Genomic DNA, 26,924 nt, shown 5'->3' on the forward strand with positions numbered 1-26,924 from the left:
TGGGACCCCCGCCCGGTGGGGGGAGGGAGGAGGGGGTGGGCCAGGACTGGTCCCTGCCGGGGGGTGCTGCACCCCCGGGAGCGGTGGGGGCAACCCCCAGAGTTAGAGGTGAGGGAAAGCAGAGTTGGGGGGGAGTCCCTGCACCCCCCACCCCCCCGGGGTTAGACCTGCACCCACTGTACAGGGGCGTCTGCCCTGAGCACCCACACACAGGGGGGCAGCAGCCCCCAGTACCCACTGCAGGGGGAGGAACAGCCTCTCCCCCAGAATTTTTTTGGGGGGTTTAGCCCTGAGCCCAGCCTGCACTGCCCTCCCCACCTCCCCTCCCAACCGCCCAGGGTGTTAGAAATTCCAGTTTCTTTCCAGTAAAAGAAGCTGGGAGTCCCCTCCCCCGCCCCTGAGCAAGACCCTCTCGGTGTCTCCCCCTCCTCATCCATCCTGGGGGCGGCAGGGGAGGAGGGGTGGTCCTGCCCCCCCCTCCTCCACCCCGCCCTGGGCTCAGACCCGGGACTGGAGGGGCCCGGAGGGGTCGTGCTTGGGGTCGGGGCTGCTGCTGCTGCTGCCGCTGCTGGAGGAGCCAGAGAGGGGGGGCGAGGGGCGCGGGGGGGGGACGGCCCGCCGAGACCCCCGCCCCTTCAGGGTGCTGAGCTTGGCATCCAGGGAGAGGGTTCGGGGGCGGCCCCAGGGGCGGCGGGGAGGGGGGCTGGGGCTGCTCACCCGGCCCGGGCGGGGGGGGACGGAAGGGGGGGACCCGTCGAAGAGGGAGAGCCAGGGGGGGTTCCCGGGGGCCCGGCCCCCCGCCCGCCGCGTCAGGATGTCGGTGACCGCCTCGATGTCATCGGTGGGGTCAATAGCTGAGGGGTGACGGGGGGGGGGGCCGTCAGCCAGACCCCCGGGACTCCCCCAGACACCCACCCTGCGCCTGCTCCGCGGGGATGGGGCAGGGGGATGCGACCCACGGCTGGGACCTGCCCCATAGCGCAGATGTGCCCCACGGCCGGGCTGTGCCCCACGGCCGCGCGAGGGGCTGCCAGGGTGGGCTGTGTCCCCCGTGTCACCTGTCGCTGTAATAGGAGGAGAGCAGGGCCCGGATCTCCGCCGAGACGGGGGTGTCCTGCAGCAGCAGCCCCTCGCACGGGGGGGGCACGGCCGGGGCCGGCAGGGCTGGAGCGGGGGGCACGGGGAAGGGCACAGAGACAGGGGACACGGAGAGAGAGGGGGCAGGGAAGGCAGGAGGGGGGTCGGAGGTGCGGGGGAGAGGGAGGGAGCAAAGGAGGAGAAGGGGATGGGCGAGGGGAGCAGAGGGGGGGGGTCAGAGGCAGTGGAGAGAAGAGCAGAGTCACAGGGGTGGGCGGTGAGGAGGGGTCCGCCCAGCAGCAGAGAGCAGAGAGGAGGGAGAGAGCGGCAGAGCCCCCCCAGCATGCCCCCAGCCCCCTACTCACCCATCTCGTGGTAGAGTGAGCCCTGGCGGGGAAGGGCGGGGGGCGGCCGGCGCGGGGGGGGCACCTCGATCCGCATCAGCTCCTCACAGCACTGCTTCCATTGGGCTGGGGGCACAGTGTCAGGGGGGGGCACGGGGGAGATGGGTCCTGCCAGGATGGGGGGACCACCAGGAGGAGCTCCTGGTTGGGTGGGGGGTCCCACAGGGATGGGGGTTGCACCGGGACAAGGTCCTGCAGGCAGGAGAGTCCTCCCGGGATGGGGGCTCTGCTGGGGATCCCATGGGCTGGGGTCCCATCGACAGAGAATCCCATAGGTGCGGGTCCCAGGGGTTGGGTTCCTATAGGTGGGGGTCCCATGGACAGAAGGTCCCATAGTTCGGGCTCTCAGGGGTTGGGTTCCCATGGGCAAGGGTCTCAAGGGCTGGGTTCCCATAGGTGGGGCTCCCTGGGGGCTGGGTTCCCACGGGCAGGGGCCCTGAGGGGGGGGTCTGCCCCTCACCCAGGTCGAAGCAGTGCTGCCCCAGTGCCTCTGCCCAGCTCCGTGCCTGCTCCCGGCCCTCGGCCACCAGCGCGTGGGTCACATCCTCGCCCCCCAGCCGGTTGGTGATGGAGATACCGTGGGGGGGTCCCTGCCCCTCCCGCGCCCACAAACGCACCCGCGTCTCCTGCAGCATGCGAAGTGGGCGTCAGACCCCTGCAGACCCCCACAGCCCCCCCATGACACTCCAAAGCCTCCCCACAGCCCCCAAGCCCCCCCGCACCTTACTGAGGGTGATGGTGAGGGTGGGCTCCAGCCCGCTGTCGGGGTCCCGGGGGTCCCGGTAGCAGAGAAGGTGGGTGCCCCGCAGGACACAGAACAGGGGGGGTCCGCTCTGTGCCTCAGCACCCCCCGCCTGCTGCCCCACACGTCAGCAACAGGATCATGGGGATCCCCAGCCCTGCTTGGACCCCCCAGCCCTGCCTGGACCCTCCAGTCCTGCTGGAACCACTTCCCCCCAGCCCCACCAGAACCCCGCAGCTGTGCCCACATCCCTCAACCCCAGTGGGGACCCCCCCCAACCCTGCTCAGACCCTCCCTGCAGACCCAGAAACCCACTCCCCCCAGCGCTGCCAACCCCCCCCCCCAGCATCCTCAGAAACGCACCCTCTCAGCACTGCCCAGACCCCCCGGCCCCCCCCCCCAAGCCCTGCTCAGACTCCTCCAGCAACCCCAGGAACCCACCCTCCCCTGCGCTGCCACAGCCCCTCCAGCCGCCCAGGACCCCCCAACCCTTGTCTCCCCTGTCCCCCCCCTCATCCCCCTGTCCCACCTGGTGCCGCAGTGTCCCCTGTCCTGGGGGGGTCCCCGAGGCCATGCAGCGGGGCTGTGCCACCAGCCGGCAGCAGATGCTGCCATACAGGGGCAGCCAGCAGGGACCCTGTTCTGGGGGGACACTGCCTGGGGGGCTCTGGGACCACTGGCACCCCCACCCCTCACACCACCCGGACAGCGGCCCCAGCCCACAGCCCCCCGAGCCCTTCCTCCTCCTCGCTTCACCCCCAGCACCCCCAGGACCCCAGACCCAGTTGTCCTCCACCCCAACAAGCCCCCAGCCTCCAAGACCTCCCAACCTCCCTCCCCAGGACCCCAGACTCATTTGTTCTTCACTCCTCCAAGCCCACAGCCTCCTCTTCCCCATCCCCCAGGACCTTCCAGCTCCCCCCAAACCCATTTGTCCTCCAGCCCACCAAGCCCCCCCAGCTCCAGCTATCCCCACCTCACCCACCCTCAGCTCCTCGTCCCACCCTGCCAGGCCCCCAGGTGGCACTGGGCCATGTCCCCCGGTGTCCCCCACTCACCCTGGGGGGCGATGATGAGGTCGTGTGTGCGAAACCCATCCTGGACCTCAGCCAGGGAGAGGACGGCGTGTGCCAGGAGCTGGAATTTGGGACCCCTGGCACGTGGGGGGGACACACACAGCAGGGTGAGTGAGGGCACAGCAGGGTGACAAGTGACACAAGAGGGGTGTAAAGGTCCAGGGGTACTCACGGCACACTGTGGGGGGGTAGCAGAAGGGGGCTGTTTCCCCCGTTGCCAGGGGGGCTGCCGGCCCCCCCCTCCATGGCAGCTCGCACCCGTTTCCCCGAGGAGCGTCCCAGGGAGGTGCTGAGGCGGGTGGCCAGTTTCCGGGGAGCGCTGCTGCTCCCCCCCACACCCTGAGAGCCCCCCACCCCGGACAGCCCCGCGCTGTACAGCTCCACTTTCAGCTCAAAATCGGGGCCGGCGTCCGAGCTGGGGCAGGGGGGGGAAGAGGGTGAATTGGGTGGGGGTCACACACCCCACTGCCTGGGGGTCTCTCTGAGGGGACCCCCCCAGACCCCCTCCCTTACTCACAAGAGGATGGGGGTCTCAAAGCAGATGTCAGTGAGGGTCCGGTCCACCAGCACCATGGGGGTGTCGTGGATCTCAGCCCCCAGCTGCAGGAGGCAGAAGACAGCGCAGCGGTGGAGCTCTGCAAGTGTGGGGGGGGAAAGATGGGGGGAGTCATGGGGGGCAGGAAGGGGGTCATGGAGATGGAAATGGAGCATTAGGTGGTGGTGGGCATCAGGATCGTGGTGATGGGGTGGTCAGGGTGGTGAGGAAGGGGGGGGGTCAGGGTGACGGGGGGATCTGTGCCCCCCCCAGTCCCTGCACTCACCCCCTTTGTTCCTGAAGTATTCCGTGTCCTTCCACATCAGGGGGATGCGCAGGTCTGGAGGGAGAGAGGAGAAGATTGTGAGCCCCTCCCCAGGATCCCTGGGCAGGTGCCCCCTCCCCAGAGCAGGGGACCCCTCCATACCTGAGAGGCAGACGGTGCCCCGGCAGGGCAGGCGCTCACTGGAGGGGCTGGCATCTGAGGGGCTGCAGGGGGGCTGAGGGGTGAGAGACCCTCCCCTGTGTTCCCCAGACCCCCTCGGGGTCTCGCCATACCCTCGACACCCCTCCCGAAGGTTTTGTTGTCTCTCTACGACTCCCTGTGCCACCCCCATGCTCCCCCATATCCCCTCATGCCCCCCCAATACTCCCCATGCCCCCCATTTGCTCCCCCATATCCCCTCATGCCCCCCCAATACTCCCCATGCCCCCCATTTGCTCCCCTGGGTCTTCTCCTTCAGTGCCCCCTCTGTGCCCCCTGTCCCCCCCATACTTTCCTGTGTCTCTCCCCATGCCCCCTCTTTTTTCCACCTCACACCTTTCCCGTGTCCTTTCCCCATTCTTTCCCATGCCCCCCCACAACCCCACGTGCCCTCCCTGTTTCCCCTCTCTCCTACACCCCCTATGCTCCCCCCTTTCCCCCCCCATGCTCCCCCCTTTTCCCCCCCCATGCTCCCCCCTTCTTCTTCCCCATGCCCTCCCAGTTCCAACCCCTTGCCACCCGTGCTCCCATACCCCATTTTCCCCCCACCATAACCCCTCATTCCCCCCCAGCTCCCCCTTATGTTCCCCCCTTGACCCCCCCAACGCCCCTCTTCCCCATGCCCCATTTCCCCGCCCCTGTCCCCGCTCACCGCCTCCTCAGCACCTCCGCCTCCTTCCTGCGCTGCAGCTCTGCCATCAGGGCCATGGCTCTGGCGGAGCAGAGCTGCAGCCCCTTGGCCGCCTCCAGCGCCTGCTCGGGACGGCTGCACGCAGCCAGCAGCTTCAGGGCCCCCTCCCGCACCCGCAGCTCCCGCTCCAGCTTCCCCTGCAGCTCCGGGTCCTGGGGGGGGGTGACGGGGAGGGTGGAGTCTGCAGGGCTATGGGATCTGGAGGGGGCTGGGGGCTGCAGGTGGGGCTGGGGGCTGCGTGGGGGCTGCAGAGGGCACGGGGGGGGTTTGCGGGGATTTGGGGGCTGCAGGGCACTGAGGGGGGGGGGGGTGCGGGGCTGTGGGCTGTGGGGGGCACGGGGGGTGGCCTGCAGAGGGCTGCTGATGGAGCTGGGGGCTGCAGGGGGTGGGGGGCACCCCCAAAGGCCGGCAGAGGAGAGGGGGTTTCCAGGGAGTCTCTCCCTGCCCTCCCTGTCTCCAGCCCCACACTGGGGCTCCCACCACACCCCCCCAGCATGACCCAGCCCTGCGCAGTGGGGGGGTCCCAGGCACACACGTGGAGGGTCCCAGCTGCATACATGGGGGGGTCCCAGCCACACACCCCACGGCGGAACCACACACCCCACAAGTACCCCACGGATACCTGCTGCACCCCACAGATGTATCCCGTGGGCAGACCATGTACCCCACGGGTGTGCCCCACGGACCTGCCACGCACCACACAGATACACCGTGTGCCCCACAGGGGAACCATGAGCCCCACAGATCCACCACACCCCACAGATACAACATGCACCCCATGGGGAAATGGCACAGCCCCACAGATCCACCAGGCACCCCATAGATGTGCCACATGCCCACAGATCCACCAGGAACCCCACAGATGTGCCCCACAGATCCACCACACACCCCATGGATGTGCCACATGCCCCACAGATCCATTGAGCACCCCACAGATATGCCACACACACCACAGATCAATCGTGCACCCCAGTTATATGCCATGTGCCCCACAGATCCACCAAGCACCTCAAAGACCCAATATGCACCCTAGAGATGTGCCACACACCTCACAGATCCACCAGACGCCCCACAGATACGCCACACACCCCATAGATGCTACCCCTAGATCCACTACGCACCCTATGGATACACCACATGCCCCACACATCCACCAGGCACCCCACAGCAGCCCCACGTCCCCCCTCATAGATCCATCACGCCCCTCGACGCCCCCACGCATGTCTGCAGAGGCCACGTAGCCCCCCAGCTCCCTCCCATCCCCCCCCAACTCCACCCCACACTTCCCAGTACCGATTGCTGCTCCATTCCGGTACCACTGCTGTGCCCCCTCGCCCCCTCCCCTCCGAGCCCCCATGAAGCCGCAGTGACGTCATCACCGGCTATAAATAACCCCCATCATTGGGCGGGGGGGGGGTGTGTGTCTGAGACCACCCCCCAAAATTGTTGTGGGGATGGGTGTGGGGCAGGGGGGGATGCTGGCTCCATAGGGTGAGAAACACTTTCCATCCTCCTAGGACCCCCCTCAACCCCCCCAGACCCCCGGACCGCGGACCCCAGGGGTCTGGGGGGGTTGATGGGGGTCTTGATTGGGGGGAGGGGGATGTCCTCAGAATTCCTACCTGGAGGCTGATGGCGATCTGCCGGATGTAGAGCATATTGAGATCCTCCAGGATCCGCAGCTTCTCCTGCAGCTGAAGGCGTTGCCCCCTCCCTGCCACCTCCATCGGGACCCCCGGGACCCCCCCACTTATTCCAGAGGGGCAGGAGGAGGCGGCTGCTGGGGGGGGTGTAGTAGGGGGGGAGTTTTCCCGCATCCACCCCAAATCCCCCCCCGGGGACCCCACTGCATCCAGCGCTGAAGGGAGTCGGAGCTTTATTTTTTGGGGGGACACCCCCCCAACTCTTTTAAAGCTGCAGAGAGAAAAGGGCCCTTTCATTGACCCCCTCCCCCCCCCAGGCACCGACCGCCCGCCCCCTCCCCGCAGAACAACCGGACACTGTGCGGGAAAGGGCAGCGGGGGCGGCTGGGGGGGAAAAGAGGAGGGGACAAGGAGTGAGGGGCGGGGGGGCGACACAAGTTGGGGGGCAGGGAGGGGACAAGGGGACAGGAGAAGGGGTGCGGGGCTGCGGAGGGGGGGCAGGGGGCGGTCTGAGAGGGGGTGGGATCGGGGTGGGGGGAGGGGTCTCAGCACCAGGGATCGGACAGGGGGGCCGGGGGTCTCGGGACCAGGGCGCAGTCCCGACCCCGAGACCCCGTCCCCCCTCTCCCGTCCCCCCCTTGTTTTTGTGTCCCCTCCCGGTACCTCCCGCCGCTCCGCTCCGGTCTCCGCCGCCGATCGCACAGGAAGGCGGAGACCGACCGCCCCCGGCCCGCCCCCCCCTCCTTTCCATAGCCCCCCCCCCCTCTCGGTCATTCCTCCGCCGGCTCCGCTTACAGGGGCCGCCCCCCGCCCGCGGCGGAACCGGGATACCGGGACACACACACACCCCCCCCCCGAGTGCAGGAGGGACTGGGGGGAACTGGTAACCCCCCCAAGTGCAGACGGTTCTCGGCGAACCCCACACAAAATATCGGGACACCCCTCAAGTGCAGCCGGCACTGGAGAAACTGGGGACCCCCCCCTTTCATGTGCAGACGGTACTGAGGAGAATGGGGACCCCCCGACAAAGTGCATCAGACGGTACTGGGGGAACTGGAACCCCCCCTCCAAAGTGCAGCCAGTACTGGAAAAACCAGAACACCACCCCCTGCCCCCCCCAAGTGAAGAGGATACTGAGACAATTGTGGGACACCCCCCCCAGGTGCCTTGGGACCCCCACAACAAATGCAGACGGTACTGGGGGAACTGGGACCCCGCCCCAAATGCAGCCAAGAACTGGGGTAACTGGAACTCCCCTCCCCGCGAAGTGCAGCCGGTACTGGGGGAAGCGGGACCCCCCCATACACCAGCCCCCCGTGTTCTGCTCCTCGGGCCGGGGGTCACCTGCCACATGCCCGGTGGGGCGGGGGTTCCGGTCCTATCCCCCTCCCCCAGTCACCAGGACCTCACGGGGGTCTCCGGTACCGCCAAAACCGCGACCCCCGCCCCGGCATCTCGGCAGCCCCCACCCCAGGGTCCTGGTCGAAGTGTGCTGGGATGGTACCGGGTGGTGCCGGGGCCGCCGTCCCGCCCGCCGGGCTGGCAGGGTGCCGGTGCCGGGGGCGGCCATGCCGGGGGCGCGGGCGCTTCCCGCAGTAGCGGTGCTAGAACCGGCCGGTGCGTCGGGAAATCCCGGCTGGGCCGGTGTGGGCCGGTGGGACGGGACGGACGGGAGGAGAGTGGAAGGCGCCCGGGAGCTGGGGGGAGCGGCTGCCGGTGCGGCTTGGCTGCCGGCATCGGGTGGTTCGGGTATCCTGGTCATGGACCCGGTGCCGTACCTGCACGGTGTCGGCCAGGAGGCTGAGCCGGCAGCGACCGCGACGGATCTCCATCTCCAGCGCCGAGCCACGGGCCACGGTGACCCGGCTGGGCTGGTTCCGACAGAACATGGTGCCGATACCAGTACCGGGACTCGTGTACCGGGGTGATCTGTGGGATTTTTATCCCGGAGAAAAACCCCTCCCCGCACCTGGCGCAGGGGCGGGACGCACCGGGGGGACACGGGGACGGTACCGGTGGCCGCCGGGACAGTACCGGCTGGCTCCTGGCACCGGCAGGACAATGGCTCAAGTCAGGGCAGGCAGCTGCGGGGACGGGGGGAGGTGGGGGCGTATGTGTTGGGGGGTTCATGTGTGTGCACACGTGTGGGTCCACGCAGCTGTCTGCACACGCGTGCGCTGCCCGGTCGGAACGGGCCCGAACGGGCTCTCGGCGGCGGTTTCCCACCGGGCAGCGCACCGGGCTGCCCACTCCCAAGATGGCCCCGGCGGCTTCACGCCCGTTGGCTGCCACACGACGCGCACACAAGGCCGGGCGGAAGTGGGTCCGTCCGTCATGGCGGCCCCCCCGGGCCCGGTGTTCCCGGTAGCGGCGGATGAGCAAGGCCTGGCGGCGGGGCGGGATGGAGCGCGGCGAGCAGGGTGGGTGAGGGGGCAGCCGGAGAGGGCCGGGGGGGGACCGGGGTGGTGGGCGAGGGTCTCCCCCCGCCCTGGTGGTGCTGATAGCTCGGTGCGTGTGTCCCCCCGCAGGGGAGGAGGCGGAGGGCGGGCACGGTTCGCACAAGAAGAAGCACAAGAAGCACAAGAAGAAGCACAAGAAGAAACATCACCAGGAGGCGGGGGGGCCGCCCCCGGAGCCCCTCCGCAAGCCCCAGCTCAAGCTGCGGATCAAGCTGGGGGGGCAGATCCTGGGCACCAAGAGGTGAGGAGCTGGGGACCCCCGCCCCATGACACCCCCCCCCCCTCCTTGGCACCCCCCAGCACCTCACCGGCCGCTCCCCCCACCCCCTGCTCCCCACGCAGTGTCCCCACGTTCACGGTGGTCCCCGAAGCGCCGCGGTCCCCCTCCCCGCTGATGGGGGCAGAGGAGGAGGAGGAGGAACCCACCGAGGGGGTCCCCATCGAGCAGTACCGGGCCTGGCTGGGTGAGCCCCGGGGCAGCCGCGGTGGGGACCGGGGAAACTCTTCAGCTGTGCTGGGAGGGACTGGGATGGTGCTAGGGAGTGTTCGGGGTTACTGGGAGACGCTGGGCAGGCACCAGGCAACGCTGGGGCATACTGGGAATCCTGGTGCATATTGGTGCGTAGTGAGAAACAAATAAAACGCGTTTGGAGATACTGGGATGGTGCTAGGGACCGTTCAGAGATACTGGGGGGCTACTGGGAAACGCTAGGGATTACTGGGAACCACTGGAGTTTACTGGGGGACTCTTGGAGGCACTGGGCACCAGTGGGACAGAGCGAGGGGCTCCTGGCAATCCATTAAAAAGCACTGGGATGAGCAGGGCAAGCAATACCTGGGGTACTGCTGATAGAGGAGGGCTCCAAGGAGGGGGTGTCTGTAGGGGGCAGGGGCACAGCCTGGGAGGGCTGGAGCTGGGGGGACCCCGCAGGGGTGCTCTGTCCCCTCTCAGCGGGTGTGGGTGCAGCAGTTGTCCCCACAACTGAGTTGACTCCCTCCCCGCTGCAGATGAGGACAGCAACCTGGACCCTTCGCCCCTGCCCGACCTGGACTCAGAGAGCTGCTTCCCCCCCCGCGAGGAGGAGGAGGAGGAGGAAGAGCGCTGGCTGGACGCCCTGGAGAAGGGCGAGCTGGACGACAACGGGGAGCTCAAGAAGGAGGTGGATGAGTCCCTGCTGACCGCCCGACAGGTGAGGGGGGCACAGGGGGCACGGAGCTCCCCCCCGGGAGGAGGGCTGAGGGGCACGGGCCAGCCCCGGGGGGCACGGGGCCGGGGGTCCCAGCTCTGCAGCCCACGGGGGTCCGGGCGGGAGGGACAGAGGGGTCTGACGTTTGCCCCCCCCCCCGGCCCCGCAGAAAGCCCTCCTGCACAAGCAGCAGAGCCAGCCGCTGCTGGAGCTGCCCATGGGCTACAAGGCGAAGGAGCTGACGGAGGAGATGCTGGTGAAGCGGGAGGAGCGGGCACGGAAGCGGCGGCTGCAGGCGGCCAAGAAGGCGGAGGAGAACAAGAACCAGACCATCGAGCGCCTGACCAAGACCAACAAGGCCAAGGTGAAGACGCTGCGGGAGCGCAAGGCCAAGCCGGCCCCCTGCCCCGTCGTGCACTACTGCAACGCCGCCGACGCCATCACCGTCTCCTTCCCGGCCGGAGTCCCTCTGCCGCTGCCCCCCGCCCCGCCGCGGCCCCCGCCCCCCGCCCCCCTCCTCTGCGGGGTCCCCGGCTGCCCCAACCCCAAGCGCTACAGCTGCTCCCGCACCGGGCGGCCGCTCTGCAGCCTCGCCTGCTACCGCCGCAACCTGGGCCTGCAGGAGGCCGCGGCGTAGGGCGGGGGTCCCGGCCGGCCCCCAGCATGGACACGGGGGGCTGGGGTTGGAAGGGGAGGGGTCCTGGGGGGCGTCCCGGGGCTGGTCCCGCGGTGGTGCCGCAGGGCAGATTAAAGGCTGCGGGTGAAGCAGTGAGTGAGGCTCTGGGGGGATGCGGGGCTGCAGGCGGGACACCCGCACCCCCCCGGGACGCAGTGGTTCAGTCCAGCCCGGCCCGGGGGCGGGGCCTCAGGACGCGCCCGTCGGCAGCGCCCATTGGCTGAGGCGTGGCGGCGCCGCGCTGTTGGTTGGTTGTTATCTCCGCCAATCGGGCGCTCGGGACGTGTCGGCGCCGCCCATTGGCCGGGCACCGCAAGGGCCCGCCCCGGGGGCCGTTCCTGTCATCCGGGGCGTGGCGGCGCGGGGCGAGGCTGCCGCTGGCCGGCAGCGCTGTCAGTCACGGCTGGGGGGGGCGGGGCCGCGCCTCCCATTGGTGCCGGCAGCCGCCAATCGCGGCGGGGGGCGGGGCTCGGTCCCTTTGTCTCCGTTGTTGGGCGTGAGGCGCGGGCAGGCGGCGCCCGATTGGCTGGGCCGGGGCGGCGGCGGCGGCACCGATTGGCGGGCGGCTGCGGGGCGGCGTCCGATTGGGCGGTGGCGGCGGCGGGGGGCGGGACCTCGGTCCCGGGCGTGATGGCGGCGGCGGAGGCTGCGGGCCCGGGCGGAGGCGAAGCGGGAGGCGGCCATGGCGGCGGCGGCGGCGGCGGCAGCGGAACGGCGGCTGCTGCTGCGGGCGGCGGGGGGGGCCGGGGCCGGGGCGGCCGAGCGGGCGCGGGGCCGCGGCGGGCTGTAGGCCGAGCCATGGAGCGGCCCGGGAGCGGCGGCGGCGGGGCCGAGGGGGCCTGGGCCGCGCTGCTGGGCGGCAGCACCAGCAGGGTACCGGGGGTTGGGGGGAGCACAGCGGGAGGGCCCGGGGCCCAGGCCCCCTCCCCGCGCCCGGGTGACGGTGCGGCCCCTGCCCGCAGGCCCGGGAGTTCTGCCCGGGGGTGAACAACCAGCCCTACGTGTGCGAGACCGGGCACTGCTGCGGGGAGACCGGCTGCTGCACCTACTACTACGAGCTGTGGTGTGAGTGCGGGCGGGGGCGCGGGGGGCAGCTGCGGGGGGCAGGGGGTGTCCGGGGCTCGGCTGACCCCCTCCGCTCCCCCGCCCCCGCAGGGTTCTGGCTCCTCTGGACCATCCTCATCCTCCTCAGCTGCTGCTGTGCCTACCGGCACCGCCGGGCCAAGCTGCGCCTGCAGCAGCAGCAGCGGCAGCGGGAGATCAACCTCATCGCCTACCACGGGGCCTGCGCGTACCCCCCCTCCGTCATGGATCTCAGTGAGTGGGCAGAGGGGAGGCAGCCCCCCGTCTGCGCCCCCAGCCCCCTGGGCCCCCTCGTGTTCGTCCTCCCCGTCCCTCGAGGCAGCACCCCCTGCACCCTCCCCCCCAGTCCCTGTGTCTCTCCGTGGGTCCCTGTGTGCCCCCCAGCCCCTTGTGCGTCCCCCTTCCCAGTCACCTGCGTTCCCCCGCATCTCCCCTTGTTCCTCCCCCAGCTTCCCACCTCCCCTCCCCGTTTCACCCCCTCCGTCCTCTGTCGTGTGTCCCCCCCCACCTGCCCCATTCCCGCCCGGTGTGTCCCCCAGCTCCACCCCCCAGGAAGGTTCCCAGCCCCTGTGGGGCCGCTCTGACCGCTGTGCCCCCCCTCTCCCCCGCAGGGATGTTGGCCTCCTTCAAGCTGCCGGCCTACGAGGAGGTGGCCCAGCGCCCCGGCACGCCCCCCCCGCCCTACAGCGCCGTGCTGGCCCAGCGCGGACCCCCCCGCCCCGGCTCCGGCAGCCTCAGCCTCTCGCCCAGCTCCGAGCTCTGCTCCAGCTGCTCCTGCGGCTCCAGCTGCGCCTCCTCCCCGGGCAGCTCCAGCGGGGACGGGACGGGACGCAGCTCCCCCAGCCCCGGCGGCGGCACCGCCAGCACCGGCACCGGCACCAGCTGGGAGCTGCCCCCCGAGGAGGTGCCGGCCCGGGAGGAGGAGGAGGAGGAGGAGGGGGGCAGCCCCCCGAAGCACGCTCTCTTCTCCTCTACTGTGGACTTCTTCGAGGTGGGGGGGGATGGCGGGCGCCCCTGCTCTGACATCGAGGAGGGTGAGGAAGAGGAGGCAGCGCGGGAGGAAGGCTCCGGCAGCACCGGCACCGGGCAGCACTTCCGGCACCGGCGGCTGACGGGGGACTCGGGCATTGAGGTGGGACGCTGCCCTGAGGAGGAGGAGGGCGAGGGCGAAGGCACCCACCTGCTGGGACCCCGCTGCGGGCTGGGGGGGGGTGAGGGGCCCATCCTGCCTGTCTGAGCCCCCCCCACACCGCCTGTGCTGGAGGAGGGGGCTGTGCCGAGTCCCCCAGACCCCCCCCCTCGCCTTGGAGCAGCTACGAGGTGACCCCCACCTGCTCAGAGGGCGCCTGGGGCCCCCCCCTCCCATCTCCCCACAGCCGGGGGCTCGGGGCAGTGTCCCCGGGGTCTGGACTCTCACAATTGAGCCCCCAGGGACCCCTTGCCCTGACTGACCCCCGCCCCCCCTCCATGCTCTTGGGGTGCCCCCACTGGAATCCCTCCACCCCAGACTGCTTCTGGGGGCTGTGTGTGTCCCCCCTGGGGATGGGGTGATGGGGGTCTCAAGTTGTGTCCTCACACCATTAAAGAGATGTGGCCGATGGCAACGCCGTGCCTGATGGGGGGGACACCAAGGAGTGCTCAGAGACCCCCAACCCCACAGGAAGGGACAAGGACCCCCAGCCCTGCAGGAGGGGATGTGGGCACCCAGTGTGCACAGCCCTACAAGAGAGGCACCCCCCAGTCCCAGAGACGGGGACAGAGACCCCAAGCACCCCCTACCTAAGTCCCACAGGAGCAGATGGGGACCCTCAATCCCCTCCCCCGAGCCAGAAGGGGGGACAGGGACACCCGACGCCCCCAATTCCTCAGGAAAGGGACCGGGACCTCCCTGCCGTGGGCAGACTCCTGCAGGACACCTCCAGCGGCTTTTCCAGAGCTTTATTGGGGAGCAGGCGGTGGGCCCAGCGCCTCCCCCCCTGCAGCTGCACAGGCCGGGCAAGCTGCCTGCCATCCCACCCGTGACCCCACCCGTGTCCCCGCCGTCCCTAGTAGTCCTCGGCCATGACGAGCAGGATGAGCGCGGTCCACCCCGCGAAGGGCCGGCAGCCCAGCCCGCGGCCGGTTCGGTCGCTGTACCGCTCCCAGAGGAACCCGGTGCGGGCGAACTCCCGGTACACCGTGTCTACCAGGTTGTGCCGCAGCCGCTGGTACAGCCGGCCCGCTCGCTCCCGCTCCGGACCTTCGGTACCGGCGTAGCCCCGCAGCGCCCGCAGCGCCAGGTAGTTGATGTTGACCCAGACGTCGCCGCGCCAGTACGGGGGGTCGTGCTGGGTGTTGTGCCGCAGGTAGAAGGGGCTGTCAGCCGACAGCGACCGCAGCCCGAAGGGCGACCACAGCTTCTGCTCGCTGGCCACCGCCTCCAGCAGCGCCGGCAGCCGCGGGGAGTCCGGCGGCAGCAGCTCCAGCAGCATCGGGAAGAGGCTGACGTAGCCCAGCGCCGGCACGAAGCGCGGCCGGGGGGGCTCCCGCACCTCCCGCAGCAGCCGGGGGGCGGCCGGGGGGCGTCCCGGTGCCGGTGGGTCCGGGCGGTGCCAGCGCAGCTCCACGGCCGCGCTGTGGTTGCCGTAATCGGCGAAGGCGCCCAGCTGGGGGTCCCAGTGGTGCCGGTCCAGCAGCGCGCTGTCGCTCAGGGCTCGCTCGGTTTCCCGGTAGCCCCGGGCCGGTTCCCCGAGCCGCTCGGCCACCTGGGCCAGGACGCGGGCGGCCAGGGCCATCCAGCAGCGCAGGTCCAGGTGCCGCTCCTCCGGCGAGGGGTGCGAGGCGCGGGGGTAATCGTCCAGCCCCGAGGCCAAGGTTTTGGGGTTGAGGTAGCGCTCGGGGTGCGGGTCCCGGCCCCGCCAGCGGAAGGTGTGGGGCAGGGGCCCGGCCTGCGTGCGCTCCAGCCACCGGTACCAGGCCCGCAGGCGGGGGAAGAGGCGCCGCAGGTAGGCGGGCTCGGCCTGGGGCAGCAGGCGCTGCAGGGCCAGCAGCAGGGTGGGGGGGTTGGCCGTGTCCCCCCGCTGCAGCAGGAACTCGGGGGGCACCTTGGCCCGCGCCTCGTCCCCCAGGATCTGCTCCCGCGGGATCCACCCCTCGGCGTTCATCAGGTCCAGCCAGTGCGCCAGCACCTCCCGGCTGAGGGCCGGCGCCCACCGCCCCACCACCAGCTGGTGGAAGCCCTCATCCCACAGGAACCCCCGCGGGAAGAAGGAGCGGGAGGGAACGGCGGTGAAGAGCCCGCCCTCAGGGGTGGGCACCGCCCGCTCACCCCCCTCCTCCTCCTCCTCCTCCTCCTCCACCGACGCCCGGACCAGCGAGCGCCCGTGGAAGTAGCCCACGCCCCCCAGCAGCTCGCTGAGGGCGGCCTGGGCAAAGCGCTGCTGCGGGACGGGGAAGCCCTTGCGGGACAGCCCGAAGGTCTCCTCGAACCGCCGCTCGAAGGCCTCGGCTCCCCCCGCCAGCGCCGCAGACAGCTCCGGCCCCGCCAGCCGCCCCCGCCGCCCCCCCGCCGCGCTGCCCGACTCGAAGGTGACCTCCGCCACCCCGGGGGGCTCCAGCGTCACCTGGTGCAGCAGCAGCCGCCCCCGCGGGGGGGGATCCGGCCCCCCCGGCGGCCCCCCGGCTGTCTGCAGGGCGAAGAAGCGGCGGCGCGGCCCCTTCTTGCCCGGAGGGGAGAAGAGGGACCGGGGGGCGAGGCGGCTCCGCACCAGCTCGGTCAGGCGGTGCAGCCCCGGGCTCGGCGCCTCCAGGTAGCTGTAGCTGCCGGGAAGGGAGAAAAGCGTGGTCAGGGGGCGGGGAGGGGACAGCGAGGGGACAAGGGGGGTGAAGGAAGCACCTGGCGTATTTGGGGTTCCCCCCGGCGTCGGCGGTGGGGGGGGAGGAAGGTGATGGTGAAGGCTCCCAGCTCCTCCGTTGTGCCCCTCACGGCCGCCAGCCGTGTCCCATTCTCCAGCTCTGCCTCCAGCGTCCCCTGCTCGTCAGTGGCCACGTAGAAAAAGAGGGAGAGGAGAGGGCTTGGACCCTCTGCATCCTACAAAGCAAACACTCAGACTGAGGAAGGGGTTTCCCCCTCTTCCCTTCCTCTTCCCCCTCCTCTTCCCTTCCCCTCCTCTTGATCCTCACCTCCATCTTGGCGCTGATGCGCCAGCTCCAATCCCCTCCATGTTCCCCCCCGTCTCGTTTGACGAATTCGGTTTTTAGGACCAATTTCCCATCGCGGATCTCCTGCACCCCGAAACTCTCCCCGTCGTGCATCAGCCAGCCGTATCGCGACACATCGTCGTTCTGCTCGCAGGTGTGACGCAAACCGCTGGTGCTGTCGCCTTCCTGAAGCCACATCAGGCCTGGGGGACACCGGGACGGGGGGGATTCAGCCTTTCAGCATCCGTTCTCCGGGCTCGGCCTGCCCGTGCTCCCGCCCCTCACCGGTAACGAGAGATCGCGGGCTGCGAGTCTTCATTCCGAAATAAACTTGAGGCCGGTAAGTTCCCCAAAAAAGCTGGGGCGAAGCGAGAGGCCCGGTAGAACCGGGAGGGAGGGCGGGGGGAGCGGGGTGGGGGGTGACCAGCCGGGAGGCCTCGCTCCACCGTCTCCATTCAGACACTGCCGCCGCCAGCCCCAGCGCCAGCGCGGCCGCCGCCGCCGCCGCCAGCAGCGCGGTTCGTCCCCGGCCCGGTCCCCGATGTTGCTGTTTTTGTTCTTTTTGTTCCCGTCGCGTCACGCGGTCCCGGGGACGGTCCCGGGGTCCTTCCCCGCCACGGCGCCGCCGCTCACCCGCCATGATTTCCCCGCTCTTTCCGGTCGCGCTGCTCATACGTCATCGCGGCGCGACGCCGGGAGAGGCGGCCGATTGGCAGCGCCCCCTGGCGGGCGGGAGGCAGCGCCGGTCCTCCAAGGACGCCCCCCCCGACCCCCCGACCCCCCCCCAAAGCAGGAGGGTTCACGGCGGCCTCGGTCCCCCCACGGGCGGAGAGGGAGTCAGGGACACCCCACAGCTCGGGGGCGCGGGACGGGGGAGTGTTCTGAGCCCAGCCCCGGGGCAGGAAGGGGCAGGGCAGGGGGCTGCCGGGCGCCCCCCGGGTATGGGCACAGACAGAGGAACACAGTGCCAGATTTATTGTCCCCGGGTTCAGGCGTCGTGGCCGTTCCTGACGCAGGGCAGACCGGGCACACGCCAGCGCCGAGCCCGGTGCAGCCGCAGCGAGAGCCATTGCTGCTGATGGGCCGAGAGGTAGGATGGGGGGACCGCCAACCCTGTCCCCATGGGCAGCGGGGGGGTCCGGGGGGGGTCCAGGGTCTCCAGCCCGTCCAGGCTGCCTGCGGCCAGCTCCAGCGGCGGGGGGTTGGTGTCCGAGCCTGGCAAGGAGGGGAAAGGGAGTTGGGTAGATGAGGAGCTGCCTGTGCTGGGGGTCCCAGACCATCCCCTGGAATGGGTTTGGGTGGGAAAAGCCCTTTAGGGTCATGAAGTCCAATCCTGCCCCCAGCACTACCAAGGCCACCCCCACCCCATGTCCCTCATCCCCACATCTCCAGGGCCTGGAAACCCTTCCAGGGATGATGGGGACTCCAGCCCTGCCCTGGGCAGAAGTGTTCTCTAGCCCCTTCCCCAGCTCCGTTGCCCTTCTCTGGACACACTCCAGCCCCTCCGTGTCCCTCTTTTGTGCCCACCCCAACTCACAGCAATGGCGCAGGGTGTTCCAGGGCCGGGGGGCTGTGCCGGCCGCCCCCCCGGGCTGCTGCAGGAGGCAGAGGATGGCCCCGTCCATCTGCTGGAAGACGCGGAGGGCAAGCAGAGTCCGGCGGGTCTCGGGGTCCAGCCCGTACCGCTCCGAGCCCACCAGCTCCCGCACCAGCTCGAAGTCCTGACGCAGCTGCAGAGCTCCCTGCAGGCTGTGGGGGACACACGGGGGGGTGTGTGGGGTGTTCAGCAGGGTCACCCAGCACCTGATCCCCCTGACCCCATCGCTGTGCCCCCCAGCACCTGAACTTGATGCGCTGTTCCAGGATGTGGTCCATCCACGCCTCCAGGAAGGCAGTGGTCACCCTGGCCAGCGTGGTGGCCTGTGCCTCACGGGGCAGCAGCCGGGCTCCCTGCAGCACCTGCCCCACCACTGCCTGGGCTGCTGCTGCTGCATAGGCGCTGGGGGAGCTGGGCAGGTCTGGGGGACACAAAGCACCCCGTTTACCCAGACCGGCCCCTCATCCACTCAGGGACCCCCACCCAGGGCCCCACACACACCAGGGCGCAGCCCAAGGCGCCAGTGCTTGCCCTGTGGCATGGTCTGGTCGAAGATTTCTGCTGAAATCCGTTTGCAGCTGGTGGAGAACATCCTCAGCACGTCCCCTGAGAGGAGCTGGGGGGAAAGTGGGAGACATGGCATGAGATGGGGGACCCACAGCACCCCATGCCTGCCCGTGTCAGGGCCGTACCTGGATGCCGGTGGCCGTGGCACGGAGCTGCTGGTAGAGCTGTTGCTCGCAGTAGGCCAGGGGGTTTGGGGGCAGCAGCTGGGGGGGGTCCCCCGCCCTCCAGAAGGTCCCACTCACCAGCAGCACCAGCTCCTCCGTCTTTGTCCTCAGCAGCTGCAGGGGACAGGGGGGCGGGGAGAGGAGTCCAGCCAGCCCCCAGCCCCACAGCTGTACCCAAAACCCACACAGCCAGCCCCACAGACCACCCCCAGACCCTCAGCCAGCCCCAGCTCCACAGCCAGCTCCACAATAAGACCCCACAACCCACAGTCAGACTCATGGCCAGTCCCAAAAGCAGCACCCAACCACCCAGCCAGCCCCATTCTCTCATTCCTCCTTTGCAGAGGGTGCTGCCCCCCGTTCCCCCGTACCGGCAGGTCCCCCTGGGTGACGAGCAGGAACTGTGGCAGTGCCCACGCCGCCAGGTACCGCCCGGCCCGGACCCGCAGCCAGGACCCGGCAGCCTGCGCTGAAGCCAGGCAGCACCCCAGCACCTGCAGGCGCAGGTCGGGGGTCCCGGGGGGCTGCCCGGGGGGGGACGGGGCCCCCAGGGTGCGCAGGCAGTGTAGGGCGAAGGCCAGGGCTGGGAAGAGGCACTGGAGGAGCTGAGCTGTCCTGCTGCACGCCAGGACCCCTGGCTGCGAGACCCCCGGCTCCCCCAAGCACTTGTCGGTCAGGGCTGAGCCCAGGGCACGGGAGAAATCTGTTGGGGGACAGTTAGTAGCCCCAAATTGACACCCCCCCACTCCACCCCCTGTGCCCCACATCCCAAACCCTTATCCAGCACCCATACCCCGCCCTCTGTGTCCCCCACCCACATCCCACCCCCATGTCCCATCCCACACCCCCTGCCCGCCCCAGCCCCCCTACCTCTGTCCCAGCTCCGCAGGGCGCTCCGGCACAGCAGCCGCAGGCAGAGCCGCCCCAGCTCCTCCTGCCCTTCCCGGGTGACGGGAGCTGCGAGGGGACAGGGCGTGAGCAGGCACCGGCCAGGGGGGGACCCCACGGAGCCACCCCCCACCTCATTGCCCACCTTACCCTGGGCGAGAGCGTGGCTCAGGTCCCTCGCGGCGGTGACCACCGTGCCCGTCCCGCCGTGTGCCACCTCCAGCCGGTGTCCCAGCGCGGTGCCGGTGGCCTCCCAGAAGAGCAGTCGGTACCGGGCACCCAGGGCCTCGGCCGCCGGGGCGCGGGCAGCGTCCAGCCACCGCACCGACTTCCACCCGGCCGCGCCGGGGCTATCCGGGCGCTCCCCCGGCTGCTGCCGGGGCCAGCGGAGCTCGGGGTGCCAGAGGCTGTCGGCGGAGGCCACCAGCCTCCCCAGGACCAGCCCCATCAGCTCCTCGTCCTCCCGGCACAGCGCCCGCAGCTCCGCGGCGATGCCGGACGGGCCCTCCCCACCGGAGGGTCCCCCGCACTCCGGGGCCAAGGCACGGCGCTCTCCTCCCAGCAGGCGTCTTCCGCCCCGGGACCCCCGTCCCTTGGCCGCAGGAGGGGCCGGAGCCGCTCGGCCGCCACCCGTCCCCGCTCGGTGCCCAGCACCCCCAGCACCCTGCCCAGCGGGAAGGCGCGGGGGCTGTCCCCGGTGGCACCGGCCATGCCGGCCGCAGACAGCTCCTGCGCCAGGTCTCCCACCACCTGGTTGTAGATCTCCAACCCCTGGAAGAGGTCGGCGAGCAGCGGCGGGGACAGGGGTGCGGCGGGGGGTCCGGCGGTGGCCAGCGCCCGCAGCCGCCCCTCGGCCACCCGCTCGGCCAGCCGGGTGGCCAGCAGGGCCAGCGCCAGCAGCGACCGCCGCATCCCCGACACCGCCTGGTGCCGCCGCAGCAGCAGCGGCCGCAGCCACGGGTCCCCCGCATCCTCCGGCGCAGTCCGCCCCAGTGCCCCGCGTGTGCCCGCAGCTCCTGGCACAGCCCCCGCAGCGGCTCGGGGGGCCCGGCCCGCGGTGCCCGCAGGAGCCGGCGCAGGAAGTCGGAGGCGGCCTTGATGCGGCGGGCGTAGTCGCGGGCCAAGCGCAGGAGGTGCCGGTGCCGCAGCAGAGCGTGCAGGGCCGCGCCGCGCCGGGACACGGGTGGGCGGACGCCGTGGTGCGAGATGGCGGCATCGCCGGGCGGGGGCCGCACGTGGCCCTGGAAGGTCTCGGTGCGAGGGTCCTCCCAGACGTAGAGGCAGCGGCGCAGCCCCGCGAAGCTCTGCTCCAGCCCCGACACCACCGCCGGGGGCTCCTCTTCCTCATCCTCTTCCTCGTCCCCCTCCCCGCGCCGGCGGGGCCGCGGGGGCAGCAGGCGCCGCAGCCCGGGGGTGACACAGCTCCGCAGCATGGCCTCTGCCTTCTGCAGGGAGCGGGCCAGGCCCCCCCGGGGACCACCGCCTGCGGAGATGGGGCCCTCAGAGTCCCCCCTACCCCTCGCACCCTGACAGGGCCGGCACCGAGACCCCCGAGGGGAGCAACCGGACTGTCCCGGCATACCCCGTGCTGCTCCTGCGGGGTGCCAGCACCGCTTGCATACGTGTTACGTGTTAATTAGATGTTAGCTTGTTAGCCAGAATTTGTCAGCGGTCCTGCAGCGGTCCTGTTGACCCCTGCAGCACCCCCTCCCCCTCGCGGGATGCTAAGACCCCACCAGGTGCTCCCCTCTGCGGTGGGACCCCTCTGCGATGGGGAAATTGTGCCCCTCCCCACCACAGACCGTGGGCAATGGGGGGAATTAGACCCCCTCAGAATCCCCCCACAGCCCGAGACCATAGGCAACGGGGGAATTATCCACTCCGGAGCACTGGGCTATGGGGGATTAGCCCCCTCCCCAATCCCAGACCATGGCCAAGAGGGGGATGACCTCTCCTGAGGACTCCCTCAACCTCAGCCCATGGACAATGTGGGGGAATTCACCTCCCCAGTCCCCTTCCCCTCCCCCCGCTCTCATTCCCAGGGCCATGTGCATTGAGGGGATCACACCCACCCCCAGCCCTCACCTGTCTCGGGGGCTCCCCTCGGGCAGCCTCATCCCCCGGGGTGGGCAGGGCCGGACGGGCCGTCAGCAGGAGGAGGATGAGCCCGTTCAAAACCGGCGCCATTCGCCTTCATCCATCTACGGGGGGCGGCGGAGGTGTCAGGACCCCCAGAACGGAGAGAGGGAAAGGGGGGGGGGGGGGGGGGAGCAGAGAGGGCGTGGTCAAGCAGGAGGGGGCGTGGTTTATGGGCGAGGGGCGTGAGTTTAGCACTGCCTAACAGCTCAGGCGCCGCGCCAAGGCCACGCCCCCCACAGACCACGCCCACTCGAATGGTTCGGCTGTTGCCATGGAGACGCCGATTGCGGCCTAGGGCCCGGTCCCGAAGCCTGGCCGGCGGCTCCCGGCCAGGCTTCGGGACCGGGCCCTAGGCCTATCAGTTGTCCCCGCTGTCCCCGACCCCGTCCGAGGCCTCACCTGCAGGCAGGGCTCCCCGCCGCCACGCTCAAAGCCGCCGTCCTCCATGCTAGGCCATCCCCGGGGGCGGCGTGCTAAAAGAGGCTTAGGCCGCGGCCGCGCTAATCCGGATGAACGGGCACGGCAGACCCGGCGGTGTGGGGGTGTGGGATGTGTGGGGAGGGTTCGGACCAGTGTTAGATACCCGTGGCTTGTAGGGAGGCGGAGACGGCGGGAGGGTATGCGGTGTTGAGCCGTACGGGCCTCGCCAGCCGCCGTCCTTGCCCTCATCCAACATGTCGGTGGGGTTGGCTTCACGCAGTCCCTGCCCTACTTCCGGGAGGAGCTGCATCCTACTTCCCGTGGTGGCAGCGATGCGGGGGGCAGGCGGGATGCGGGAGCCGGGCTTGGGGGTCTCTCGGTTCGGGGCCGCCCCCGTTACCTGCCCCTGGGGCTGCGTTCTCGGCCCGGGGGGATGGAGCGGCGGTACGGGGCGGGGGAGACACCGGGAGTTCCCGGGTGGGCTGGGGGGAGGTCCCGGGATGGGTGGGCTGGGGTCCGGCAGCCACGGGATCGAGGTTTGTATCGGGGTGGGAGGGCGGTGGGGAAATCCTGCTCCTTTCCCCGCCCTTCCCCCGGTTTCGGTTTCGTTTCCGAGGGCTGAGCCCACGCTCCGCTCCCCGCAGCGCCCTTCTGCCCCCGCCACTGCTCGCCCAACTTCCATAACGCCGGCGGCCAAGGTGAGTCCGGAGCAGGCGGTCCCAGGGCCGGGAATCCCTATTTCGGGGGTCCTGGGGTTCCCGGGAGCTGCCGCTGACCGCCTCGGTTCCCCAGCCCCGGGCGTCTGGAACATCCCCAGTGAGGAGAAGGAAGAGAAGGAGGATCAGTGGTGGTGGATGCGGTACCGGGAGTACTGGGATTTCCCCAGGGAAGACGGCACTGACACCCCCCCGGGCCGGACCTCCCCCAGCGCTCTTGAGCTGAAGCTGCGTCGGTTGCCACGACCCTTTGGGCAGAAGCCCACACCCGAGGTAAGGGGGGGGGCTACCTGCCCGCACCCTGACCCCAAGGTTATTCCTCCCTGCCCCCTTTCCATCCATCTCCTCGGGGGGCTGCGGGCTGACTGGGGGGCTCGGGGGGGCTGTTTCCCCCCCCAGGAGGCAGAGAGGAACGCGCAGGAACTGATGGAGGAGGAGGAGCGGGTGAAGAGGAAAGCGGAGAAGAAGAAAATGAAGAAGAAGGTGGGTGGGGGCATCCCGGGGGGGGGAGGAGGGTAAATGTGTGTCGGGGACGGGGGCTCTGCTGATCTCTTTCTCTCTACGGTTTCCAGAGACAGAAAGATCGGAAGAAACAAGAGAAACTGGGACAGGAGCAGAAAAACGAGCTGGAGCGTGAGGCAGTGGGTGTCTGGGGGGTCCCTGCCAGTGGGACACTGTGGGGAGGGGGGCAAGCAGAGACTTGCTGCCCTCTCACCACCACTTCCCTTCCAGAACACCTTGTCCACCCGCAGCAGTGGGCACCCCCAGGGGAAACAGAATGAGGAGGGAGAGACCCGGCCAGGCCCCCCCAGCCTGGGGGGCAGCGCAGCCTCCTCAGGAGAGGAGGGGGAAGGCCAGGAGGCCGAGGCAGAGGAGATGGAGGTGAGGAGTGCCTGGAGGGCTCTGCCCCGCAGTGGGGGTTAAGCTCTGTGCCACAGGGGGGGCCCACTTGCCCACCTGCCCACCTACCCCCCCTCCCCAGGAGGAGCTGGACCTGAGCTGCACCTTCGTCTCCAAAGCCCGGCAGAAGGCAGGGGTGCGGCTGCCAACCCCTGGGGGAGGGAGACCCTCCAGGACCCCTGCTGTAGAGCCCGGCAGGAAGGCAGCAGGGAAGGTGAGTGGTGACCTGAGGAGGCACCTGGTGCCCGCAGCACCCCAAACCTCACTGCCTGCCCCACAGTACCCCAGCCCTTGCTGCCCTGCTCCACAGGTGCCTGAGTCCCCCCCGCCCACCCCACAAGTGCCGGGTCCTCTTCCTGTGCCCCCAGACCTGAGTGTGGTGGAGCGGAGCCTGGTCCTGGCAGGTCAGTGAGTGGGAGGGCAGCGGGGGTAGCGCTGCCCCTGAGGGGCTATGCCGGGGTTCCTGGCTGGCAGCCTGCAGTTGGTGTGACCCCAAGATGTCCCCGAGGGGCTGTTCCATACTGGCTGGGTGACATTGGAGCCGCTGTCCCCTCCGTGCCCCCACTTCTCCCTGGCTGGGATGGGGGTCAGCAGTCGGGGGGTGGCAGTGGGGGGGTCCAGCCATGTTCTTTTTCCCAGGCTCTGGCTTAGAGGCTGCCCAGAGGGGCTGCTACGACAAGGCTGTGGAGGCTTTCACTGAGGCCCTGAGCCTGAACCCCTGCGAGCACCGGTGAGCTGCAGGGCTGGGTGGAGGTCCCAGGGGGCTGGGGTGCCCTGTGGGGCTGTGAATCCTCAGAGCTTGGGGGTCGCTGGAGGTTCTCTTAGGGCCTTGGCTGTGCCTAGGGCCAGGTGTCCCTGTGGTCTGGCGGTCTCCTGGGGGGCTGTGGCTGTCCCCAGGCTGGGGTCCCAGTCAGGGTGACCCTGCTGTCCCCACAGGCTCTTGGGGAACCGCTCCTACTGCTATGAGAGGCTGGGCCGGTACCAGGAGGCGCTGGAGGATGCACGGGAGGCAGTGAGGCTGCAGCCAGGCTGGCCCAAGGGCTGGTTCCGACAGGGCAAGGCACTTCGGGGGCTGCAGGTACTCGGGGTGGGGGGGGAAGTTGGGGGTGTAGGTCTGGGGTTGGGGGACTGCAGGAAATGGGTCTGAGGGATGCCAGTGGGGCTAGATTGGGGGCTGCTTGCTGCTGCAGTTGGGGGGGGGGAGCGGTGGTCCTGGGATGGAGGCACCGGAGCTGTGCAGGAGGAGCAGCAGGGGGGCAGCAGGCTCTCAGCCCCCCTGCCCCCACTCCAGCGTTACGCGGAGGCTGCAGCCGCCTTTCTGGAGCTGCTGCGCTGGGACGCAACCAACACCGAGGCAGCCACGCAGCTGGCAGCGTGCAGGGCCCTGCTGCAGGTGAGCTCCCCACCCCTGGACCCCCGTCCCTGGCTACTGCCCTCTGCCCTGACCCCCTCTCCCCCACAGCAGAGCAGCCCCGGGGGTGTCCCTGTGTCCCTGTCCCTGCCGGAGGCCAGGGAGCCGCCGATGCTGACTCCTGGTAAGGGACCACAGAACTGGGGCCCTGGGGGGAGCTGAGAGGGCCCAGGGATAAAACGGGGCTCAGGAGGATGCTGGGGCTGTCATAGTGGTGCCCCCTCTGTCCCCTCAACAGGGCCGTGGGCCAGCAGGAGCCACCAGGGAATAGATGAGAGAGGCTTTGTGACTGTGGGACGGGGCACCGGGAGCCCAGCAAGACCCCCGGGCCGGGCTGTGGCCAGTGACCACCAGACACTGCCTCCGAGCCACCCTGCCAGGTAGAGTCAGGGGGTCAGGCAGACTGGGGGGTCCCAGAGCCCCAGCAGTACTGGTAGACACTGGTGTGATTCTGCAGGGACTGTTACCCCCTCTGGGTGGGCAACATCACCCCCAGGATCAGTGAGACTGTGCTGCGCCGTGCCTTCAGCCGGTGAGACCCCCCACATCACCATCCTGGCTGCTAAGCCTCCACACCCTGGTGGAAGGGGGATGTTTCTCCTCCTGTTCCCTGGTGCTCCTGGTCCAGGGTGCTGGGGAGGGGTCTGTTTGGGGTGGGAGGTGACACTGTGTCCCCCCAGCTTTGGGGAGATCAGCTTCATCCGGATGCTACCCAGGCGGCGCTGTGCATTCCTCAACTACACACGGAAGGAGGAGGCAGAGGCAGCGTATGCAGCCTTGCAGGTGGGCTGGGGGGCTCTGAACTGGGGGTTACAACATGCTGGGATGGGGGAACATCCTGCAGCCCCCTGTTACTGAAGGATGGAGGTATGTGGTGGTGCTGGGGGTCCCTGCGCTCAGCCCCCTCCTGTCAGCTCAGTCCTTCCCTTCCTCTCTCCCCACTCCAGGACACAGAACTTGAGGGCATTAAGCTGGTGCTGCAGCTCAAGCACCCCTCCCACGCCACTCCCTCCCCCCACCACCATCCAGAGCTGCTGTAGCTGGGCAGGGGTCTCATCTGACAGCAACAAAGCTGGAGGCAGCAGTGCCCCCCACACCCCAGTGCTGCTGCCTGCGCCCTGCCTGTGCCTTTTCCTTCCTGCTGCCCCCAGGAGGGAGTTCCCCCCTACTCTGGGTGTGTGGGGGTGTCCATCCCCCCCACTCCTGGTGCCTTCAGGGCTGCCCTCTGGGGGCTCTGGTGGGGAGAGGGGGCTGTGCTGCCGTCCCCTGCCCTCCCACCCCCTGCCAGGGGCCTGCAGGGGTTAGGGAGGCTGTAGGTAGTGGGTGCCCCTCCTGGAAGCAGGGGGTCCCCTCACCTCCTTCGGGGGTTTGTAGCAATTTGTAGTTTTTAATAAAACTGTCTGTGGTGACTGCCCGTCCCTCCCTCCCTCCCTCCCTGCTGGCAGCACCCCCCAGCCCTGACAGACCTCCCCAGCTCCCCCTGGGCCCTGACACCCCCACATCCCTCTTCCCTTCCAGTGCTGCTCTCTGTCCCACCATTCTCCCCCTGTGTCTTGACTCTCCCATTTTCTGCAGCCCCTTGTCCCCCCTGCTGTCCCCCCCACATGTCCCCTCCACGTCCCCCCAGCTGCCCTGTCCCCAGCCCCCTGTGCAGGGTGACACAGAAGGGGGGAGCAGGGTTTGGGGGGGGTCAGTCAGGAGCCCCCCGCGCCTCTGTAATGTTATTTGCAGGTGACAGGGCGGTGGCGGGGAGGGGACAGGCCATCAAGTAGAATTTGATTAATATGCAAATGAGCAACAGGGAGAAGGAGAAGACGGGCGCGCGCGAGGTGCGGGGTAATTAATCACCAGTTAAAAGAAATTAATCCCAACAGCGGCGACTGGCA

The 26,924-nt window shown here is 69.7% G+C and overlaps 6 protein-coding genes across 7 annotated transcripts; 3 read left to right on the forward strand and 3 right to left on the reverse strand.

Moving 5' to 3' along the window:
- Positions 1 to 13: 13 nt before the first annotated feature.
- On the reverse strand, positions 14 to 8,674 carry RTKN (rhotekin). Of its 2 annotated transcripts, none has more exons than XM_030450735.1 (12): positions 6,632 to 6,745; positions 4,971 to 5,161; positions 4,262 to 4,323; positions 4,121 to 4,174; positions 3,817 to 3,934; positions 3,472 to 3,714; positions 3,282 to 3,376; positions 2,753 to 2,865; positions 2,204 to 2,338; positions 1,942 to 2,107; positions 1,443 to 1,547; positions 14 to 854 (listed from the first exon to the last, which is right to left on the reverse strand). In XM_030450735.1, exons 1-12 carry the CDS (start codon positions 6,734 to 6,736, stop codon positions 499 to 501), a joined length of 1,743 nt encoding a protein of 580 aa, XP_030306595.1. In that variant the 5' UTR covers positions 6,737 to 6,745; the 3' UTR covers positions 14 to 498. The 2 variants fall into 2 exon arrangements, with proteins under 2 accessions (XP_030306595.1, XP_030306594.1); XM_030450734.1 differs by lacking the exon at positions 6,632 to 6,745 and adding an exon at positions 8,431 to 8,674 and having other exon boundaries at positions 15 to 854.
- A 307-nt stretch (positions 8,675 to 8,981) lies between these two features.
- Positions 8,982 to 11,066, forward strand: INO80B (INO80 complex subunit B). The gene is made up of 5 exons (XM_030450601.1): positions 8,982 to 9,072; positions 9,181 to 9,352; positions 9,454 to 9,575; positions 10,120 to 10,301; positions 10,468 to 11,066. The coding sequence occupies exons 1-5, from the start codon at positions 9,027 to 9,029 to the stop codon at positions 10,933 to 10,935; spliced, it is 990 nt and encodes a 329-aa protein (XP_030306461.1). The 5' UTR covers positions 8,982 to 9,026; the 3' UTR covers positions 10,936 to 11,066.
- A 20-nt stretch (positions 11,067 to 11,086) lies between these two features.
- On the forward strand, positions 11,087 to 13,673 carry WBP1 (WW domain binding protein 1). The gene is made up of 5 exons (XM_030450924.1): positions 11,087 to 11,532; positions 11,765 to 11,847; positions 11,938 to 12,039; positions 12,130 to 12,291; positions 12,669 to 13,673. The coding sequence occupies exons 1-5, from the start codon at positions 11,087 to 11,089 to the stop codon at positions 13,292 to 13,294; spliced, it is 1,419 nt and encodes a 472-aa protein (XP_030306784.1). The 3' UTR covers positions 13,295 to 13,673.
- A 345-nt stretch (positions 13,674 to 14,018) lies between these two features.
- On the reverse strand, positions 14,019 to 16,879 carry MOGS (mannosyl-oligosaccharide glucosidase). Its single transcript, XM_030450839.1, is given in 5 exon segments — positions 14,019 to 15,855; positions 15,932 to 15,975; positions 15,977 to 16,126; positions 16,219 to 16,439; positions 16,522 to 16,879. Coding segments are annotated over 5 exon segments (2,523 nt in total). The 5' UTR covers positions 16,877 to 16,879; the 3' UTR covers positions 14,019 to 14,102.
- Positions 16,880 to 17,224: 345 nt separating this feature from the next.
- Positions 17,225 to 21,032, reverse strand: CCDC142 (coiled-coil domain containing 142). The gene is given in 10 exon segments (XM_030450925.1): positions 17,225 to 17,451; positions 17,774 to 17,985; positions 18,077 to 18,254; positions 18,335 to 18,449; positions 18,526 to 18,678; positions 18,936 to 19,267; positions 19,435 to 19,521; positions 19,603 to 19,986; positions 19,989 to 20,376; positions 20,454 to 21,032. Coding segments are annotated over 10 exon segments (2,655 nt in total).
- An 899-nt stretch (positions 21,033 to 21,931) lies between these two features.
- TTC31 (tetratricopeptide repeat domain 31) lies at positions 21,932 to 26,439 on the forward strand. Its single transcript, XM_030450573.1, has 16 exons — positions 21,932 to 22,125; positions 22,656 to 22,709; positions 22,804 to 23,000; positions 23,127 to 23,210; positions 23,300 to 23,368; positions 23,460 to 23,609; positions 23,710 to 23,841; positions 23,938 to 24,031; positions 24,267 to 24,357; positions 24,564 to 24,705; positions 24,919 to 25,020; positions 25,090 to 25,162; positions 25,277 to 25,418; positions 25,496 to 25,570; positions 25,719 to 25,821; positions 25,986 to 26,439. Exons 1-16 carry the CDS (start codon positions 22,101 to 22,103, stop codon positions 26,076 to 26,078), a joined length of 1,626 nt encoding a protein of 541 aa, XP_030306433.1. The 5' UTR covers positions 21,932 to 22,100; the 3' UTR covers positions 26,079 to 26,439.
- Positions 26,440 to 26,924: the final 485 nt, after the last annotated feature.

The sequence above is a fragment of the Calypte anna genome, chromosome 4B (assembly GCF_003957555.1).
Source record: "Calypte anna isolate BGI_N300 chromosome 4B, bCalAnn1_v1.p, whole genome shotgun sequence".
Lineage (NCBI taxonomy): Eukaryota > Metazoa > Chordata > Aves > Apodiformes > Trochilidae > Calypte > Calypte anna.